The sequence below is a fragment of the Pseudochaenichthys georgianus genome, chromosome 5, assembly GCF_902827115.2.
Source record: "Pseudochaenichthys georgianus chromosome 5, fPseGeo1.2, whole genome shotgun sequence".
NCBI lineage: Eukaryota > Metazoa > Chordata > Actinopteri > Perciformes > Channichthyidae > Pseudochaenichthys > Pseudochaenichthys georgianus.
In genome coordinates, this window is record NC_047507.1 from 25,498,598 (window position 1) to 25,519,013 (window position 20,416).

The 20,416-nt window shown below is 42.0% G+C and overlaps 1 protein-coding gene across 1 annotated transcript; it reads left to right on the top strand.

The window, feature by feature from the left end:
• Positions 1 to 1,229: 1,229 nt before the first annotated feature.
• On the top strand, positions 1,230 to 19,272 carry LOC117446844 (CTTNBP2 N-terminal-like protein). The gene is made up of 7 exons (XM_034083306.2): positions 1,230 to 1,338; positions 3,962 to 4,066; positions 13,658 to 13,891; positions 15,517 to 15,624; positions 15,955 to 16,143; positions 16,609 to 16,779; positions 16,930 to 19,272. Exons 1-7 carry the CDS (start codon positions 1,300 to 1,302, stop codon positions 17,860 to 17,862), a joined length of 1,779 nt encoding a protein of 592 aa, XP_033939197.1. The 5' UTR covers positions 1,230 to 1,299; the 3' UTR covers positions 17,863 to 19,272.
• Positions 19,273 to 20,416: the final 1,144 nt, after the last annotated feature.

Below are 20,416 nucleotides of genomic sequence, written 5' to 3' on the forward strand. Positions count from 1 at the left end.
CCATTCAAGATGAATGCCTCTTATGAGTTTTGTCACATGGCATCTGGAGCTCTTTGTCGAACAGCTGACAAAACCACAGAAACAACAACATAGCTTTGATCCCCCTCCCCCCACCCACTATAAAGTTAGATCTCCAAAGCCAACTTTATGTTTTCTGTGCTACTAATAAGAGACAGGAGTTGTGGGAAGTTTGTTTCTGTGATTTATAAATAAATGTAACCGTAAAACATGTTGGTCTGAGAGTTGTCAGTACCTTTTGTTTGAGCTGGCTGCTATATTAGCTCTTAGCGTCTACTGTCTGTAAAGCTTGTGATTTCCCAGGTGAACTCAGAAACCCATTGACTTTTATCCAACAGCACACAGCCTTCCTGTAGCTCTGCAGACTATAGGCTTCTCTATTTCTTGCTGTGAATATGCCACCAGATGGCAGTCAATAATACTGTAATCCCACAAATCCAAAATTCAATTCAAGGGATGCTTCCAATTGAATAATTAATAATGTTGGGATAGTTCTAACACATGGTCAATATAGTTTATATGGTGACATTTTCTCTGCAAGATGAAATGAACTGTGGATTTAGTTTTTATGATGTCATGATTATTTTCTCTGCCTACCATCTGGTTTTTTGTTACATGCTGCTGTATTTATAATATATTTGTTCTTGTCTGTGCATGGCCTTCATACCTGTATTAAACATGGATTGAAATGCTGCTTACAATGTGTATCAATAACTTTCCTATAATTCACAAAATAGTTAATTACTGTTCAAATAATGTTAATCCTTTAAGAATATATAACTACAAATATTTAGTTTAAAACATTAAAAGGTATCCTTCCACCACTGCTTATGCTTCATTTAGAAAATATATTATAGAAGTTTGTGTTCAATCCTAAAACATATTAATGTATCAAGTTATAAATAAGTTTTACAGAGATATGGAAATCATCATAACAAATGACAACAACACCAGTAACGTGTATACACGTGACAGTCACTAGACACCATCAAATATAATTGTGTCCGGAGAAATTACATGCTGACAACTTCTTAAGAAGATGCAGGCACTCGACAAATACTAAACAAAGAAATCCAACCAAAATCCAAGAGGTAGGACGTCATTGGCCCTGCCCCTTTTCCCAGAAGCTCGCCTCTCATTGATCAGGGGCCCGAGCTCCGCCTCGCCTATTGGTTAGCTGAGCTTTCAGTTAGAACAGTGTTTGGCCGCTAACTGTTCCGTTGCATCGGGATCAGAGGACGCAAATCAAGTGAAACAAATCTCCTGACAGGAGAAAAGTTCATGCTGGAGTTTTTAAAGACCTCAGAGGGCCTCATGAAGGTAAGAATATCCGCAGAAAACGTTTTTGTGTCGGCGGTTTTAAACCGGAGACGATAATATGTAGTGTTTCACCGTCTTGTAGTCACTTTCTGCTCCTAAAGAAAAGAAAAACAGAAAAGTAGTCAACGCTACAGGCCGAACCTTTTGCACCGCATCTTCTTAAGATTACATGTCACAGGTGTGTTTTGTTTGTGCTATAAACTACAGTTCAAATACATTAAAGATGTATCATTACAAACATATTTTCAGCGAAGAAGAAAGGCGGTAGCGGCATGTCAACACACCAGTAAGGTTGCTGAGGATCACTGATCTTAAAGAAAGTGCTGGTTATATTCATGTACTGTAGTTGAAGTTGTTAAATAACATGTATTTACTCAGTAGTGGCAACATACTAGTTTAATGCATTCGTTTTAATACGTGTTTAAAGGCTGCATTAAAAGCCAATTGGCAGCAAACTGTGAGTAGCCTAAGTAACTTACAAAAGAAATAGGTTTGTTGCCAAATCCAATTTAGCTGGCAGACATGCTGAATCTGGTCAGCCATCCTGATGACCAGAACATGGAAACTGAGAGACCTCTGCTGCTGTACTTCCCCTCAGTTGACCCTCATCTTGTGGCCAAGTCTGTGACCGGAATTCATGCACACAGTGTATCCCCCCCCCCCCCTCCCTGACCAGTGGGCTACAGCCAGCTGAAAGATGACTGGAAAAGTCTTCCACAGATTTAAAGACAAGGGAATGTGTGGCACTGTATGTTTGTATTCAAGATCATTCTGTTTCAATGCTATATGACATATTGTGCCTATTGCTAACTTTAGATTCAAATTGAGCAACATGAGCAGACTAAGAGAAGTTGATTTTTAATGACAAGGACTTTGATATGATTTGAGTGAAGGAGGTTCATTTTCCACTTATACTGTTCACAGAAGACTCTCAAGCAGCTACTTACAAACCTCTTTGTACCAGGGCAAAGCACATGTTTTTGCAACAGGAGCCTCTATGTGTTTTTAATGAGTTTACAGTGTTGCAGACTAGGCACATGGCTGACCAGGCTTAAAACAAACACGGATCAAAAGGATTATGGACACAAGGCTTTCGTCATCGGAACTAGAGCCACTGTGTGGGAAAATGTGTATTTCCCATCATCGCTTAGTGTTTGTGTACCCTCATGATTACTAACTCTAACCCTAGGGGATTAGGTGAAATAATATTAAATAATGATAAGGATCTAAACAAGCGTGAAGACACATGAAGGCTCCAACTGGGCCAGACATTTCTCATAACAGCACACACACTTTCGCACAGTGATTACAGCAGACTGTGAAATTAGCGAGCAAGCCAGTAAAAGCAAAACCAAGGGAGGTGTGTATGCTGTAGTTTAATTAGCATTTTATCCCTGTGGTTAAGCCAGAGAGCGTGAGTGCTGGTGAAGGCAGAGCTGAAACACTGTATGCCTTCTTTGTGAGATGACGCCGCTGTAGGGATTAGGCTGTAGGTGCAGTTCACCAGGGTCACCGCTCAATCACCCTCTTTCTACATGCTCCTCTAAATAAGTGGCACAGTATGTTTAAGAAATATGCTCTCCAGGTTTGTCTATTTTGTTAAAGATGTAGGGAAATATTGTAGCTACTAGCTGATATTTGAAAAGGGTACTGTCTGTCATTATGCAACCAGTGCCCAAAGAGATGAGACCACCCGCTCTTCATGATGCGGAAAGTTGTGGTGACCACAGAGTGCTCTGAGAGAAGCTCGGACATACTGTTGAATGAATACTAGGTGTGGATCAATGTCTAGTAAAAGCAATGAGATCTTTTCTGCCTTTTTTCTAATTAGGCTGAGAGCATACTTCTTTTAGTAAGTAGTCAGCCAGTGCAGCGAATATCAATCTACACATCAAGCATAATGATCTGAAAAGGATGCTTAGTGTAATAACGCCAGCTTTGATCTCATTTCAAAGAGGGGCCCGCATACGTTCTTCTGGCCAGAGTGCGGTTGCATGTTTGGGGTGAGGACACCACAGGGCTTGTCAGCAGTAGCAACACAGCTGTGAGATTACAGCGCAGAGACACTACAAAGAGACCACATCATGTTTCCAACACAAAACAACCAACTGTCACGAGAGCCATTATGAATGAACGTGCAATGGGAAAAACAAAACAAAGTGATATTAGTTTCAACCATGAACTTAAAAGTCAAGTTCCTCTACCTTTAACTCATTAAAAAGGTCTGTTATGTAGCGCGCACCTCTTGCCCTACACCCTAAATCAGCTACCTGGTTTCTTTTCATTCCTGAGAAAATGTTTTACAACATATGTATTACAATGGTTGTGTCCTGCAAAATGACCCCCTCCTAAAAGATAATATCCACATTAAGCTCATAAATCAGGGGGCCAGATCATATAGATTAGATGTCTGTCTGGATGTCTGATTTTGCAAAATTGGAAAATGCATGGCTTTGTTTAAGATGTAATAACTGAGAATCTTTGGTGGTAAAACTGTTTGTTTTCCTAGTAAAGCATTTGGTTTCTCAGTGTTTCCTTTCAGAGTGTGTTTCTTTTACTTTTTGGAGTGTGTAAGGAAATCTAAATTAGTAAATCCGTTATGTTGTATCTTTTGCCCTCACAGTCCAAGCTGAACATGGAGAGCTTGACCAAGCCAGAGTTGCTAATGCTTTTCAGCATCCTGGAGGGAGAGCTGGAGGCCCGGGACCTGGTCATTGATGCCCTCAAGGTACCTTTCATAGAGCTGGTAACAATAGAACATAACATATCAGTGAATCTCTGCACACAATCTTTCTTCTCAAAGTACACCCATATAGAATTGAAAAGTGCCTTTTTTCACAGCAGGAAAAAAACCATGAAAGTGTCGGAGAAACTTCTCAAACCATTGCAGTAGAATGTTGCCATAATGCTGCATGTGCTTTTTTAAATTAGCAAGGAAACAATTTGCAAAGGGCATCATGGGTTGCGGTCGGATAATCCAAAAATCAGCTCCTAAGTGCTAACCCTATCGTCTATTCCTTGACCTCTGAGTGAAACGTCACGGGGTTAAGGGATAGTGGATAGGAGAATTCAAAAGGACTTAGGAGAAGAGACTGCGGTACTTTAGAGAATCCGAATGCACTTTCACTATCCGACGTGTTTATGATGCGCCAGCGGACGTCATTTTGTACGTCTGCTGCTGTGGGGAAACTATGGAAACTACAGTTTTCTATACAGCGGACTACAACATGGATGTTTAATAAGAACGAGGGACTCATCTAGAGACTCTGCACCGTGCTCTGATGCTGTTGCTTTATGAACGTGGACAACAGAGAAACATATTCTTCATGACCAAAGTTGGAAGTAAAATAAAAAAGGAAAGTGAAACCTTTGCTCGTCACCCTCTCCCTCCGGTCCACATTAATACAAATGATCCCTATACGTATGATTTTATGAAAAGATCTTAAAATCAATACAAATGTATTTATTATAAACGTTAGTCCTTAACATCTATCACTGTGTATATCACCATTCAAACATCTTTTTAAAAGTTGAACAAACCCCACACAGCTCAGTAAAGACTGTGAGATGTTGACTTTATTTGATAATTTCAGGAAAAACTAACGTTTATATTTCTCTTTTTGATTATAATACTGATGAACGCTCTTTGATGAACGTTCAAAACAAAGCACTTTGGCAACTTACCACATACGTTTTAAAATGCTTAATAAGCACCGTAACTTTCATGATATAATTTCTCGGTCATAATCGTTTGTTTCCGTGAACTATTATGTGACGGCAAATGCTGCGGCTGCAAGGCATTGTGGGGCAGCATTTTCTCCTCTCCTTTCGGTGAGGGATGTCCAGTGGTTCCTAAGCTAAAGGAAGTTTGAAACCTCCTTTCCTATCATGTAGAGAATTCGAATGGCACTTATCATGGCTGCCACTAAGGGACTTCCGGGTCATTTCACTCGGTTAGGAAGGTTCCTAAGCTAAATGGACTATTCGACTGCAGCCCTGGTATATGTGATTTACAAAAATGGTGGACAGCAGTGTAACAGATTATACTGCTGCCTCGCAGCCACTTTTTAAGCCTACAGACAGAGGTCTTGCACAAACCTACATGGGAAAGGTTATTGATACCTGATAATATACAGTGGGGCAAAAAAGTATTTAGTCAGCCACCAATTGTGCAAGTTCTCCCACTTAAAAAGATGAGAGAGGCCTGTATTTTTAATCCTAGGTATACCTCAACTATTAGAGACAAAATAAGAAAAAGAATCCAGAAAATCACATTGTCTGATTTTTAAAGAATGTATTTGCAAATTATGGTGGAAAATAAGTATTTGGTCAATAACAAAAGTTAATCTCAATACTTTGTTATATACCCTTTGTTGGCAATGACAGAGGTCAAACGTTTTCTTTAAGTCTTCACAAGGTTTTCACACACTGTTGCTGGTATTTTGGCCCATTCCTCCATGCAGATCTCCTCTAGAGCAGTGATGTTTTGAGGCTGTCGCTGGGCAACACGGACTTTCAACTCCCTCCAAAGATTTTCTATGGGGTTGAAATCTGGAGACTGGCTAGGCCACTCCAGGACCTTGAAATGCTTCTTACGAAGCCACTCCTTCATTGCCCGGGCGGTGTGTTTGGGATCATTGTCATGCTGAAAGACCCAGCCACGTTTCATCTTCAATGCCCTTGCTGATGGAAGGAGGTTGTCACTCAAAATCTAACGATACATGGCCCCATTCATTCTTTCCTTTACACGGATCAGTCGTCCTGGTCCCTTTGCAGGAAAACAGCCCCAAAGCATGATGTTTACACCCCCATGTTTCACAGTAGGTATGGTGTTCTTTGGATGCAACTCAGCATTCTTTCTCCTCCAAACACGTCTAGTTGAGTTTTGACCAAAAAGTTCTATTTTGGTTTCATCTGACCATATGACATTCTCCCAATCCTCTTCTGGATCATCTAAATGCTCTCTAGCAAACTTCAGACGGGCCTGGACATGTACTGGCTTAAGCAGGGGGACACGTCTGGCACTGCAGGATTTGAGTCCCTGGCGGCGTAGTGTGTTACTGATGGTAGCCTTTGTTACTTTGGTCCCAGCTCTCTGCAGGTCATTGACTAGGTCCCCCCGTGTGGTTCTGGGATTTTTGCTCACCGTTCTTGTGATCATTTTGACCCCACGGGGTGAGATCTTGCGTGGAGCCCCAGATCGAGGGAGATTATCAGTGGTCTTGTATGTCTTCCATTTTCTAATAATTGCTCCCTCAGTTGATTTCTTCACACCAAGCTGCTTACCTATTGCAGATTCAGCCTTCCCAGCCTGGTGCAGGTCTACAATTTTGTTTCTGGTGTCCTTTGACAGCTCTTTGGTCTTGGCCATAGTGGAGTTTGGAGTGTGACTGTTTGAGGTTGTGGACAGGTGTCTTTTATACTGATAACGAGTTCAAACGGGTGCCATTAATACAGTTAACGAGTGGAGGACAGAGGAGGCTCTTAAAGAAGAAGTTACAGGTCTGTGAGAGCCTGAAATCTTGTTTGTTTGTAGGTGACCAAATACTTATTTTACCGAGGAATTGACCAATTAATTCATTAAAAATCCTACAATGTGATTTCCTGGATTCTTTCCCCCCATTCTGTCTCTGATAGTTGAAGTGTACCTAGGATGAAAATTACAGGCCTCTCTCATATTTTTAAGTGGGAGAACTTGCACAATTGGTGGCTGACTAAATACTTTTTTGCCCCACTGTATATATGTTAGGTCAATTTAGAGTTATGAAAAACAGTAAAACACATCAGTCATGCATGTGGTTTTGGTGTTACGGGACCCAAAGTAAATAGAGATTTGGCAACACAACGAGGAGGAAAAACCCAGCTAAAACAATTCAGATTTTACTCAAGTAATGCTGTTAATGGCAGTCATTTCCTGCGAAAAAGCTAAGTGTATGGAAACGACAAAGCCATGCGTCTGTGACGCTAATATTCCTATGCCCAATTTGCTTGCAGCAAACTAGAGTCTATGCCTCTAGAGAATTGAGTCTTTTGGGGCAATGTCTAACGTTTAAATGAATAGACGTACCCCAGGGAGATTGAATATGTACACACACACACACACACACACACACACACACACACACACACACACACACACACACACACACACACACACACACACACACAGCTCAGGTTGTTTTACTTTTGCAGGATTAATGCTGCATTTTCAATTAAAGCTATTTTCTGCTTCTGTGTCCTTTGACGTGCTGTGCTCTGCAGGCCCACATACTCAGGCTTTCAGTGACTATCTGCATGGCGTTAGGATGTGTTGTCAATACAAACAGTTGTAAACTTGCTTCAGTGTCATGCTGCTGCTAAGGCCCTATTTTCTGAGACATTTATATGACACTCCAGAGTAACTATTAACTATTAATATTTGAGCTATACGCCAGTTGCACTCTTGGAATTCCATTAATTTTCCTGTAGTAAAACACAGCATTAAAAGCAACAAATGAAAAGCTAGCAAAGTGGAGAGAGCAGCCGTCCAAAGAGCGCTCTGCTAAATGTTCATGTGTTGTGTCTAGACCGCATTCCTCCATTTCTCCTGGGATCTGGCCATCTAAGGCAAGAAGAGATGCAGCCCACTGGGTGCCTGATGACTCAATGTGCGCAAGAGTAGGAGTGAACAAATAAACATTGACCTTAACTGGAGCTTGGGGGGAATATGGCTTTCATGGCTCCACAGGCACAAACTGTTAACCCATTCAGGTCTGGGATTGGATCACTGATGCAGTGTTAACCGTTACAGAGCTTTGATTAAGGGTGTAATCTCTGAACTGGAGGAAATGCAGGGTGTAAGTGAAAAAGGATATCTTGAGGTAAACTGATGTATTTTCTGCAGCACAGCGTTTTCCATATGAAAAGCTGAACTGCATACCGTTCTGGTGTTCTATTGTTAAGGGATTGGAGATGGGGAATCCTGGGTCTTGCCCTCAAAACAGATTGGTATCAGTAAAACATCACCCGATAATGTTTTTGTTTTTAGCCACTCTACAGGCATTGGTTTTATGGATGGCAGTGTTTGTCTGTATTCCCACCATTCTCCAGACTGAAATGTCTTAACAACTATCAGATAGATTGACATGCACTTTTGTACAGCCATTCATGGTCCCCAGAGGATGCTATCCTGTGGTTTTCATTTAATTTCAAACCTTTATTTAATCAGATTGGTCCCATTGAGATCATAGATCTCTTTTCAAGGGAGACCTACAACCGGTTATCCCTTGATTTTGCATATAGCACTAACGGCAACTAATACCTATCCTGTGGAGTATCTCAGCAACCACTGTCTAGATTGGCACAATAGTTTGTACAAAAAGTCATAGTCCCCAGAGGAAGAACCCAAATGACTTAAGTCAAAATACCACTATCAGGTAACACTTGTTGTTTTGAGTGAATGAATGGATTGCCAGAAACATTAATGTTGCCCTTTGGATAAAGACATTTAGTGATCTTTTACATTTTTAGATAGTCGTCTTCAGGTAAACTTTTTAATGTAAGCAAAAGTTCATTCCCAAATATCTGAAAAGAAGAATGACATTACCATCAGCATGGATAGCATTTCCTGCATGTTAGCATGCTGATGTTTAGCATTTTGCAGGAGGTAATGCCCCGTCTACATGCAGGTGCACCACTAGAGTCCGAGTCTTGTTCCAACAATAAGATTGCACATGGGCCTGCAGTAATAAGAGAAGTACATGTAGTCATGTTGCTCATGACTGACGTGTCACTGCCACACCAAATGTCATGTGAGAAATGTTTGGCTCAATGACAAATCACCACGGTCATACCAACCCTCTTAAACTCTTTGCTTTTTTATGCCATTGCTTTATAGTTAAAAGAAAGGGAACTGGACAGTTTGTCATTTCCATTCTCTGTGTTTTAAAAATCTACTATTCTTATCAGTGTTTTCTACAGAATGTAGTATAAGTACAGGATGTGTGGTTAATGATGTTGTTTTTCTGAGGTCCTCTATATTAAATGATGCAGAGCTATCAATGGTATTCTAGCTATCCACTACATTTTTCAATTTGTGACTCACTTCAGCAGCTGCTCAAGCTGCGGCTTTCAAAAGGAAGTTAAGTCTCTGGCAATGCTCATATTTGGCATACAAAGCTCTGCAGTGATCCAGTCTTCCCTTTGCTTAGGGACAGGAATATGAGTCTTTACTTACTTAAGTTCAAAGGTAACTAAAATATGGAAATTAGCCTTTTAATTAACCGTCAAGTTCAGATGGTGTGGTTGACAAGAGCTTCCAAATGGACGTACTTTAAACAGTTAACTATGCGTGTTATGTGGTAATGCGGCACACATAAGGAAGAATAGCCTTTTTGTAGCTTCTAGATGCATCAGCTGATTGGATTAGTGTAAGTTACTGTACCATCCAAAATCATGTGCTTATGAATAGTATTCTCCAGACATCCATTTCCATTCACACGCCTGAGCATTTCAGGGTATTTAGAAATCTGCCTTATCAGCTCTGAAATATATAGGACTCGTGGGTGAGAATTTCATATATCACCGTCTCTTAGTATTATACAAATCTTGTCACCAACCTCGTTCAACTTAAAACAAATCCAGGCATGTGTCAGCAAAAGATAAGCTGGATTGGAACCAGTGCAGCCATGGCACATCCCAAAGCACACTAGTTGCAAAGAACTGTAGCCAACAAGAAAAAGCATGAATAATGGAGGTAGATTGTATGTGTAGCAGCCATGCAGTGAATGTTTATGGGCATTGAGCACTGAGCAATGGAAGAGTTGGGTGTTAGGTATTAAATAATGTTTGGAATGTCTTTCCCGTTATCCCTCTTTTCCCTTCTTCCAGCCTCTCTGCAGAAGTGGAGGATTGAATCAGAGGAAAACAGCCTCCCTTTGTGGAAGTCTGTGCATTGATGGGCTGGGAAGTGAGCAGAGGGACACTGAGTCTGTGTTCATGGGTGAACCTTTGTGTAAAGAGGACTTTTGAATAAGAAGAGAATAGTACTTAAAGGTAAACTATCCAGCTTTCGTTATGTGTGCAGACTGAACAGAAAACAAGAAAAACCAATGAACTGATCTGAAAAAAATCTACGTTAGACATGTTTGTTTCACAAAGGTTTCATCTTGTTTCTGAAGTGGATTGCAAAGTGTTTTTCTCACTCTTATTATTGCTTACAACTGCAGCAATGAAAGTCAGACCAAGTGTTTATCCTGAGGCAACGTAGGTGTCTCGAATGTAAACCTGATCCAAGCAGCTCCAATCTTTGACCGGAAAATGACACATCAGAGCAGACAGTCATTGACGGGAATAGGGTCGGGCTGTCGGCCAAATCTGTCGTCAGATTCCTCTTTGAAGATTTCTCTTCAAAACTAGATACCTTTTTGAGGAAGAGAGAAAAAATACCCATCAAAGAAATGGTACTGTTTATATAAATCACAAGTATGCCTTCAAAAGAGATCTTTGGCAGGCAAATGTCATGTTTTCTAAGTCAGTTGGATGTGAAACCTGTATTGTATGAACATAGTGAGGCCACTTTCATAACATAATCTACATTGCATTAGATTAAGGGCTTCAGATAGCTTTAAACGTGCATGTTTTAATCCTCCGGGGCATCCTGTGTTTTCCTTGTTTGATCCACCTTCACACAGTCCTCAGTGGACTGGATCAAATAACAGCAGCAAAGCCCGGCAGCCTTGCCCTCCTCTCTTATGTCAGATGAGCTAATATTGTTGAAGATGACGATCTCAAAGCCTCGGATCTCTTGGGGAATATTGCTTGAACTTTTCTGTCTGCAGCCATCAAATGGCACTCCCTGTATTTTTAACACTTTGTTAACTAACTCCAGGTGCTGAACTCTCTTTGTACGTAAACATATCAGTCATATGACAATGTCTGGACTTAAGAATCAATCAATTATATATGCAATCTGATGAAATAAGTTATATATCAGCCATTAAGTGTCCAATCCACATTACATCCAGTTTCTTGGTCAATGTCTTTCTGGAGTCCAGTGTTTGCTGTATCACATGCATCGAGTCACAGTGGGTCCACACATGAAGCTACAAAAAATGTTTATGGGAAAAATAAATTGCTGCTATCAGATCATAAGCAATCAACATTGTTGTTGAAAAGATATGGATATCCCTAGTTATAAAAGTTGTTGTTTTACTCCAATATAGTGTCGTTTGTAATGTGCTCAGCTGTACTATCTTCAAACAATCTGCAGCTCAATGCTCTGTAAGAAAAGTGAATAGGACTGAGTGTTGTCTTCAGGCACAACCAGGCTCTCGGCTACACACTAAACTTCTCAAGTAATCTCTGTATCAGTCATCAGGAGCTATGTCCTCACCTTGCTGAAGAGGATACTGTTCTCTCTAATCTTTTGATCCTCTTTTGTTGAAACCTCACAAAGACAACCTAGAGCTTTCTCCCCCTCTTTCCCTTTATCTCCCCCTCTCTCTTACTTTACCCTCTTTTCCTGGTATGGCCCAAAGGCATCTGCTGAACCTGAACTGTCTTGCTTCTATTATTCCTCCTTTGTCTCAAGTTAAACATAGACCAGGTCTGCTTTGGCCCAGGTCCAGCACAGAGCAGCTGTCCTGCTAAAGATAGACACACACCATATGTTGCTTCTTCCTTCTGCTTGCACTCTTTCTCTGGCATTTTTCTGCACTTCCTCTCCCTCTCTTCCCCTTCCTTCCCATCTACACATAATTTCCATTCAAGTATTAGAGAAGCTGATAATGTGTGTGGAACAAAGTATTTCCTTTTAAATATAAGTGAAGTGACAGCAGTGTGTGTTAACTTAAATTACAACTGTCAGGGATTATAATCTTCAAATCATTTCATAACACCAAAGTTCAGTAATGTGGATGTCAGTTGTTGGAGTAAAATATAGTGACTGCTATGAATGATTACAGCTAGGGTACAATTGGCACTTAACACACAGTTCAACTGAGGCGGGTAGGAATGTCATTAGTTTTGCAGGTATTTAGGTAAGTGTTGGACAAAAGTCAAACTTGCACTGGTGCCAGACCCGGTGTCATGGGCGGGCCCGGGCCCCATGGGGCCCGGGCCCGCCCATCCAGGATTTGGGCCCGCTGTTTTAATCAGGGCTGAATACAACATTTTAATTGTTGTTATTTGTAGGGCTTTGTCCTAATATTTATTTTTGTTTGAAACTATGTTGAAAGATTAGTTTAATATCATTTTCTTTATTTTTGCTATGAAGTTCTGACTGACTGGTTTTTCGCTGGGTTGAGTCGTGTGGGTTTTTGAGTGAGATGCGGCACAGCAGCATGTCAGTTTACTCTTGCTAGGTTAGTTTGGCTATTATCATTTATTTTTATCAGGAAGTGGTTCATGAAAGGAATATGGCAACTCAGCGCCAGATGCAGGCACATTAGAAGACATCAGTTACGTTACCAACGAGCTAGCAAGCCAGCCAGGGACAAGGGAGGCTGGCAATCAATTATATTTTGAAGAGAAATTGACTCTCAAGCCGGCTCTCTCACAAACTCCGGCTCTGTGCGCAAGCAGACCGCTGCACACGCTCACTGCCTCGCTCAATCTCTGCACACGCTCACTGCCTCGCTCAATCTCTCTCCACCCTGTGTGCGCTCCTCAAGTGTGCCTGCGTGCTTGGCACAGCGTTACAAATGTGCCACAAAACCAACCAATGGATGTAGCCTTTAATAAGACCGTCAACAGCCTTATGGCAACCCCCCCCCCTGTTGGTGGGCCCGCCCTGGTAAATCAAATGCCCGCCCAGAGACGTATGTCTGCCGCCGGATCTGACTGGTGCTAGATGAAAAGTTAGATCAACAGAAATGTATTCTGATAAGTTTATTAATGTATGTGTTGCAATGCTCATGGAAATCCGTCGACATCATACATATTTAATTGAATGAAAACTTTAGAAAACTTTAGAAAGAGCAACGGTCAGGGATCACTAGATTCATTATGGCATTGCATCCAATAGTTACGATATGTCTGGATCAAAGCGCTGAACAACCTACCAACTGTTTTTTTTTTTATCCGTAAAATCCTGCCTCTTGAAATGTATAACACAAGATGCTTTATCCAGTAACATCTGAGATTCAAACAAGCCTGAGGAGCAAGAAAAGTGATTCAAGAGAAAATGCACATGCTAAAACCAAGTAGCCTTCTTTCTGTAAACAAGGCCATTTATACCAAAGCAATTCCACTCGTGAATATTTCCTACCACGTAACCTTCAGACCACAAACATACTGTAACTAAATTACTGTCACTCTCCCCCTCCTCTCCTCCCTTCAGAGCCAGGGTAAAGAGCTGTTCATCCAGGAGCGCTATGGAAAGTACAACCTGAGCGACCCCTTCCAGGCCCTGCAGAGAGACAGTGAGGCAGTCGGGGACCAACTCAAAGAGCCAGGCTGTCCCTCCACTACCTCCAACCCTCTGGTGGTTCTCAAGCTGGTGGTGGGCCACTGCAGGAGGATGCAGGAGAAGATGCTGGCCCAGCTGGCTGCAGCAGAGAGCAGGCACAGAAGGGTGGGTGTGGAGGTGTGGTTCTAATTACGGGGGGCAGGAATGAGCTGGTTTCTCATGAAGATGTAAACAAATTAAAATAATTAGGAAACATGAAAGATAAAAGCTGCTAGCCTTCAGTGGTGGAAAATAGTTTAAATGGAGATTGCAATCAGCAATTTGCATTACGGATTCTTTTTCTGAAAGTATACTCTGGAATGAACAAAGGGAAAAAAAGAGAAATATCTGCATCTGATTTCATGTTTTCTTTTGTTTAATGTAACACTGGAGGCGTGTCTAATATTAAAGCCATGTCATGGCCAATGGTCATTTCTACAGATCATAATTCCATTGTTGAGGTCTACTAAAATAGATTTATACTGTGCAATTTTCCAAACTCACATTGGTTTCTCATACAGCATCTCTGTAAAGTACGTGTATTCACCAGGTATTCACTCTCTGTCCTAAACGGCTGGTTGGAGCTCCTGCCCCCCTCCATTTGAGCCGCCCAGTGTGCTCTGATTGGTCGCGAAGCTGACAGGTTCGTTGCTGCTCGCAGCTGTGTGAGCTGCTGCAGGAGCAGAAAGGCTTTCCGTGTTGGCGATACAGGAGAACAAGCGAAACTCATCCTGAGCACACAAACACTCACAGCCGAAGTAAAAACAATAAGTGTGTCTTGATATTGAGTAAGAAAAATGTTTATAACGCTGTGAGCATGGGTCTGCAGAGAGCATTTCTCCGCGATCCCAACGTAGTAGCCCGAAAAACGTTTACCCATTTAAACAGTCGTGGTAGATACCTTGTTTTATTTTTAAACATCATAAATACACAAACAACAATGAATACTTAAAGGTTGTGTACCCGAATCTCCCGCTGGTCCAAACAAAGTAGGAACAGCATCGTCCTTCAGTGCCGAAAGGTTTGAGAAGCTTTGTTTCGTAAAAGGCTGGCAGAGGGTGCGGCCATAGCTCTGGGCGTGGCTACTGGGTATCCCTACGTAGCGATACCCAGGAAGAAAACAATGGAAAATGAGAAATCTCCAACGAGGCGTTTTGGGGAGGTATTTTGTGTGTACAGGGTGTATTTTGAGGGTTTTTGACTGCAGACCGTTTACATGTAGAAAAACGTTCATAACACACAAGGGGACGGGTAATAACCGGAAAAGCATGACATGGGACCTTTAAGACAGTGATTGAACAATTTTTTTATTTAGTGTTAAATCATATAGACAAAGGCTATTATGTGTTATGGAAATCTAGGACCCAACACGGCTGGAGAGTACAAGTCAAAGTGATCAAAACAAGTAAATGGTGAATCAGACCATATCTGTGTTTTTTGTTTTGGTGTATACTTAAATGACTGTTGTAAATAATGATTCCAATGGCATGTTTTGGAACTGTACAAAACAACTCAATCATCTTAGGCTTTGTTAAACCGCAGAGTGATGACTATACTTTTCTCTGCAGGCAGGCTGAACATTTAAATAAGCTTAACTATGCAACTATTTACCTTGACTGTCAACAGCGTTTTCACTCACAAATGTAGTAATCATTTTTGCTTCAAAATAACTATTATTGACGTCATTTTAAGCAGACCATGCAGGATGGTTTCCCTCCTGACTCTCTGTCTCCCCGCTGTGTTTGCTTCAGGTCATTGCAGACCTGGAGGAGGAGAAGAGGAGGCATGCTGAGGACACAGCCGAGGGAGATGATGTCACCTACATCCTGGAGAAGGAGAGGGAGCGCCTACAACAACAGGTGCCCTCTAATTAAAAGTGACATGGGTTGCACTGTAAATATTTGTACTGTGGGAAAGCTTTATAAGAACTGTCAAGGGTTGAGTAGTGCAGGTGGGTTGTTTTGTAAAGCACAAGTCAACACTTCCCTGCTTATGTTGAGACATCTTATTCTCCAAATGTATCTTTTTTTTTTGTTAAAATGTTCTGAAATGTATACATACAGTTGTTGTGTTGCACATATACTAATAGACTTTGAGACTGACAATAAAATGGATGATGGCTAAAGCAAAACAATGTTTCCCTCCTCTGACAGCTTTGTTCTTTGTTGGTCTCGCCTCTTTCTCTGTAGCTGGAGTTTGAGCGGAGCCAGGTCCGGAGGTTAGAGAAGGAGCAGCGGCGGATGACTGAGCAGATCGAAGAAGAACGGGCTCAACACAAACAGCTCTCCTGCGCTCTGGCCAAAGAGTGCAAGTGGGCAAGTTCCCGGGCTCTGGAGGAGGGACACCGGCTTAGCGAGGTGAACCGCAAGCTCGACAAGGTATTAACATTTTGTAAAAAATCGGAAAAAAATCTGCTCAAAGATTGTTGGTCAACCCCGTCAGAGACTTTATGAATCTGCATCTCCAACAACATCATCTCGGACCCAAACCACGTTCTGAGCAGAGTATATGAACTGCTACCATTTAATCGGAGATACAGGGTCCCACGATTCAATCAAATCAGACTGAAGCAATCAGTCAATCCTCACATTAAATACAGAGCTAAATCCCAGATCAAATGTCTCTGAGCATGTTTTCTCTCTGTGATTGTGCGGTTGTGTTAAATGTTTGTTTTTCATGTATTGTATCTTGATATTTGTCTATGTTGATGTTACACATGGAGCTGCTGTGATGCAAGTCAAATTTGAGACTTGATCTGACCATTAAAGTATTATCGTATCGTTTCGTATACAAATGTTGGGCTGTGTTATATTTTATATATACTTTTTTTTTTACTTTCGCAGGAGAAGGAGTCTTGTCAGGCCCTGAGAAACGAGCTGGAGGATGAGAGGTGGCGAGCTCTGAGGATGGAGGCGAGGGTGGAGGAGCAGCTGGCCGAGTTCGACACAGAGCGAGAGCAGCTCCGCTCACGTTTGAAGAAGGAGGAAGCTCACTGCTGTCAGCTGCAACAACAGGTGTGAACACTTGAAAGCATTCATCATGCAGGTGGCAGTAGATAGCACATTTTGCATACTATATTCGCCTCATGCGAGAAGAACATTTGCTTGCATTGTTCAGCCAAATTTGTACTTGAAATTAATCTCTTTCACCATTTTTGTGATCAGGTACAGGAGCTGAAGAGGAAGCTGGAGGAGAGAGGTGTTGCTGAGGAAGTTGGAGCTCCAGTACAGGTAGAAAGAAAGGAGTGGGCCACAAGACCCCCTGCTAGACAGATAGCAGTGGACATGGTTACATTCGAGGACCTTGAAGAAGACACACAGCAACATGAGCAGCCAAACGTTCCCGACTGTACTGAGCAGACCGACGGGCACCCCGACCCAGACAGCGCCCTCTCAGACGACATCTGTCTACACAACGGGGATGAAGATTCTCCAGTTCATCAGAGCCAGGCTTCCTCCTCCAATCTCCCTCCCTCCTCCCCCTGCTCCTCACCCGTCCTTGCCAAGCGCCCCCCAGGCAGCCCGAGCCCTGGCAGCTACCAGTCTCCCTACCAGGCCGGGATCAACCAGCGCTTCCACGCTGCTCGACATAAGTTCCAAGGAACCATAGACCCAGAGCCTCAGACCCAGGCCGCACAACCGGCCCTTCCCCCCTCGCCAAAGGACGCCCCCCCAGTTACAAGCAGTCCCCCCCTAGAAGCCAGCCCGGTGAAGCAGATGGCTCGGAGCACCGTCACACAGGTCCTGTCTCGCTTCACCACCGGACAGCAGAACGCCGCACCGAAGAGCGTGTCGCCCAACAACTCACCCTTTGGGACGGACTACCGGAGCCTGGCTGCGCCCCTGTCTCCGGTCATCGCGAGGGCCGCAGGAGCCCTGCAGCAGGGGATCAGATCACCCACCATCCCCAGGGCCGACAGGGGCAACCCTCCACCCATCCCCCCCAAGAAGCCCAGTCTGGCTCAGGCCCCCCCCTCCCCGGCCGCAGTGCCCCGGTCTGCCGGACACTTCCCTGACTCCGCCCTCTCAGGCAGCTGCGGCCTCACTTCCAGCCAGGAGGGAGTCAAAGAACTGGACATGGTGGTGTCTTCCAACTAACGGATCATTTGATTCGTCAGTAAACCAGTCCGCTGCTGCTTTGCTCGTGACATGATGGTTTGATCCACATCTCATCATTATGAAAGTTGATATATTGTTTTGTACATGACAGGATTTACATCCTATGCTTATTGAACAGAGGTCCCTTCAAACACTGTTGTCTTTGTATTTATTAGATTCTTTATGCGCTCTACTTTAGGTAGTGGTTAAGGGGTAGTACTAATGAAGAGTTACAACTCCTAGTTTTAGTTTAAATTGTGCCAATACTTTATGTCGGGCACACCGTACTATGAAAGTATTTAATATTTGTATCAGGGTTTCCGTTAGCCGGTAATTACCGGTTTTTAGCTGGTAAAATGTAATAAAAACCGGTAAATTCAAAACCTGGCGGTCAAAGTGTCCGATGCTCCGATCGATTGGCCGCCGATCATTATCGGCCGATATTCACTCTTAATAGTTTGATCTGTGCTCTCTATAAAGGCCGATCAGAAGAGCTGTATCTGATCGATATGGACATAAACGGACAGGAGAGAGAGAGAGAGATCAGATCAGCTGCTGCATAATCACCTGAAGCCCCGCCCACTGTTTAGTGCGCTGCATGAGAAACTGACGGGCTGTCAGGAGAGAGAGGGAGGGAGAGAGGATCCGTTAATTTTTTACTGATTTTGAATAATGTACTTCATCTACTACAAGTAGTTGCTTTGAATGTAATAATTACGTTGTTTGTTGTTTGTGGAATCATTTATTGAAAAATGAATCTGAATTTTTCGATCTGTTATGATTATAAACTGTAGCAATATAAAAATGACTCATTAACTGAGTTTTAAACATCAGCATATCCGGTCATAGTCCGGTAATTACCTGCTAACGGAAACTGCCACACAATTCTTATTATTATTATTGAAACATGACCGGAAAGTTTCAAATTTGTCCGGTAAAATAAATTCTGTCCGGACATATGACCAGCGAGAAAAAATCTTAGCGGAAACCCTGATTTGTATGTGTCATATTTCCAAAGAATGCTAATCAGTGTACCATCTAAAGAGGCATTATTTTCCATCGTGTGTTGCTTGTTCATACAACAAATACTCCAATCTTCAGACCAAATGTAAGAAATAGTCCTTGGACCAATTTTGTTACAATATATGCCTATTTTCTGTGTGCACTCTTTTGTACTTAGCTGCCGTTTTTATAAAATGTATTTTATAAATGTTCCTTAGTTATTACTGTATGATGTTTCAGCACAAAAGATAATCTATTCAGTGTCATACCAAGCTTAATTCATGTATTACTTTATGTTTCAGTTATCTCAGATTATAAACATACACCAGAGAACAATGAGATCAGTGTTGCTGATATGTCGTGTTTTTGTCATCTATAAGAAATCATGATAAAGGTTTTAGCAGTCAATCATGGCTCTGATTATTATCATATCGTCACCTTCTTAAACTAATGGCCTAAGTCATATTTTGGAGAAAATGTTTTTTTGCCTAAATCATCTCTTCTTGATGCTGGCCACCTCTGGTACAATTGCCTACATCCTTATTGAAAAGAAAGTGCTGTTCCTACCCTGATAGTATAATGGCCGATGTCAAGAGTGTGACTTAGGCAATATATTTAAAAAATGTTGCTTAAGTCACATTGTCTTGTGACTTAGGCCATTTGACAAGCTTTACAAAATGGCTGCTTCAAGAAGAAAGAAAAACTAACTAAATTAAGTTATTTTCATGGGTCAGGGCTTGTCCCCTGTTGGTAAGTGATGTTTACTATACTATAGGCTAGGCTATAAATGTTGTGTAGTTATTTAGTCTTTTAATTTCACAATTACTGTAGCTAATGTAGCTACTGTAGGTACTATAGTTACTGAAGCTAATGTAGCTACTGTAGCTCCATGAAGCTTGCACACATTTCCCTCTGGGACAATAAAGACTCATCTAAAAATGAATCTAATCTTTAAAAACTAACGGTTACAATTACAGCATAATTATAAATAAGGAAAACTACATTTAGCCTTTGTCTGTTTTAATTCTTAATATTGTCCTTTTTCCACATTACATTTCCATCTTATTAGGAAAGATTAAATGTTTTTTTAACTGAATTTGGCCAAATAATATTCATTAAATAGCTTTAATGTATTAATGCATAGGACCACAGTGCAATTACAAAAATGTTTTTCACAATGATCACACAGTTGTGACCGTACGCCTACTCCTTTTTGGTAGGAGATGCACTTGACTTTTCAGACACCGATCAGGAATCATCCAATGAAAATGAGACTGTCGTTAAAGAGGTGGAGCAGCATGTACCAGGCCAAGACACTGTGGGTGTTTCTCAATGTCGAGGACGCTTCCTTGTCCTCCGAGTCAGGTCCATCAGAGGCTAGGCAAGAATCATTCCTGGCTTTCGGAGAGCGAAGAATGGAACAGGCTAGCAAGTGTGCAGGTGTGCGTCATATGAGTGGCCCCGCCTTACATTTTCCGACAAAGATTTGGGGAATTGGTCCGTGCGCAAAGCATTGTGCGGATTTTAAGACCGCGGAGGATACACATGTGCA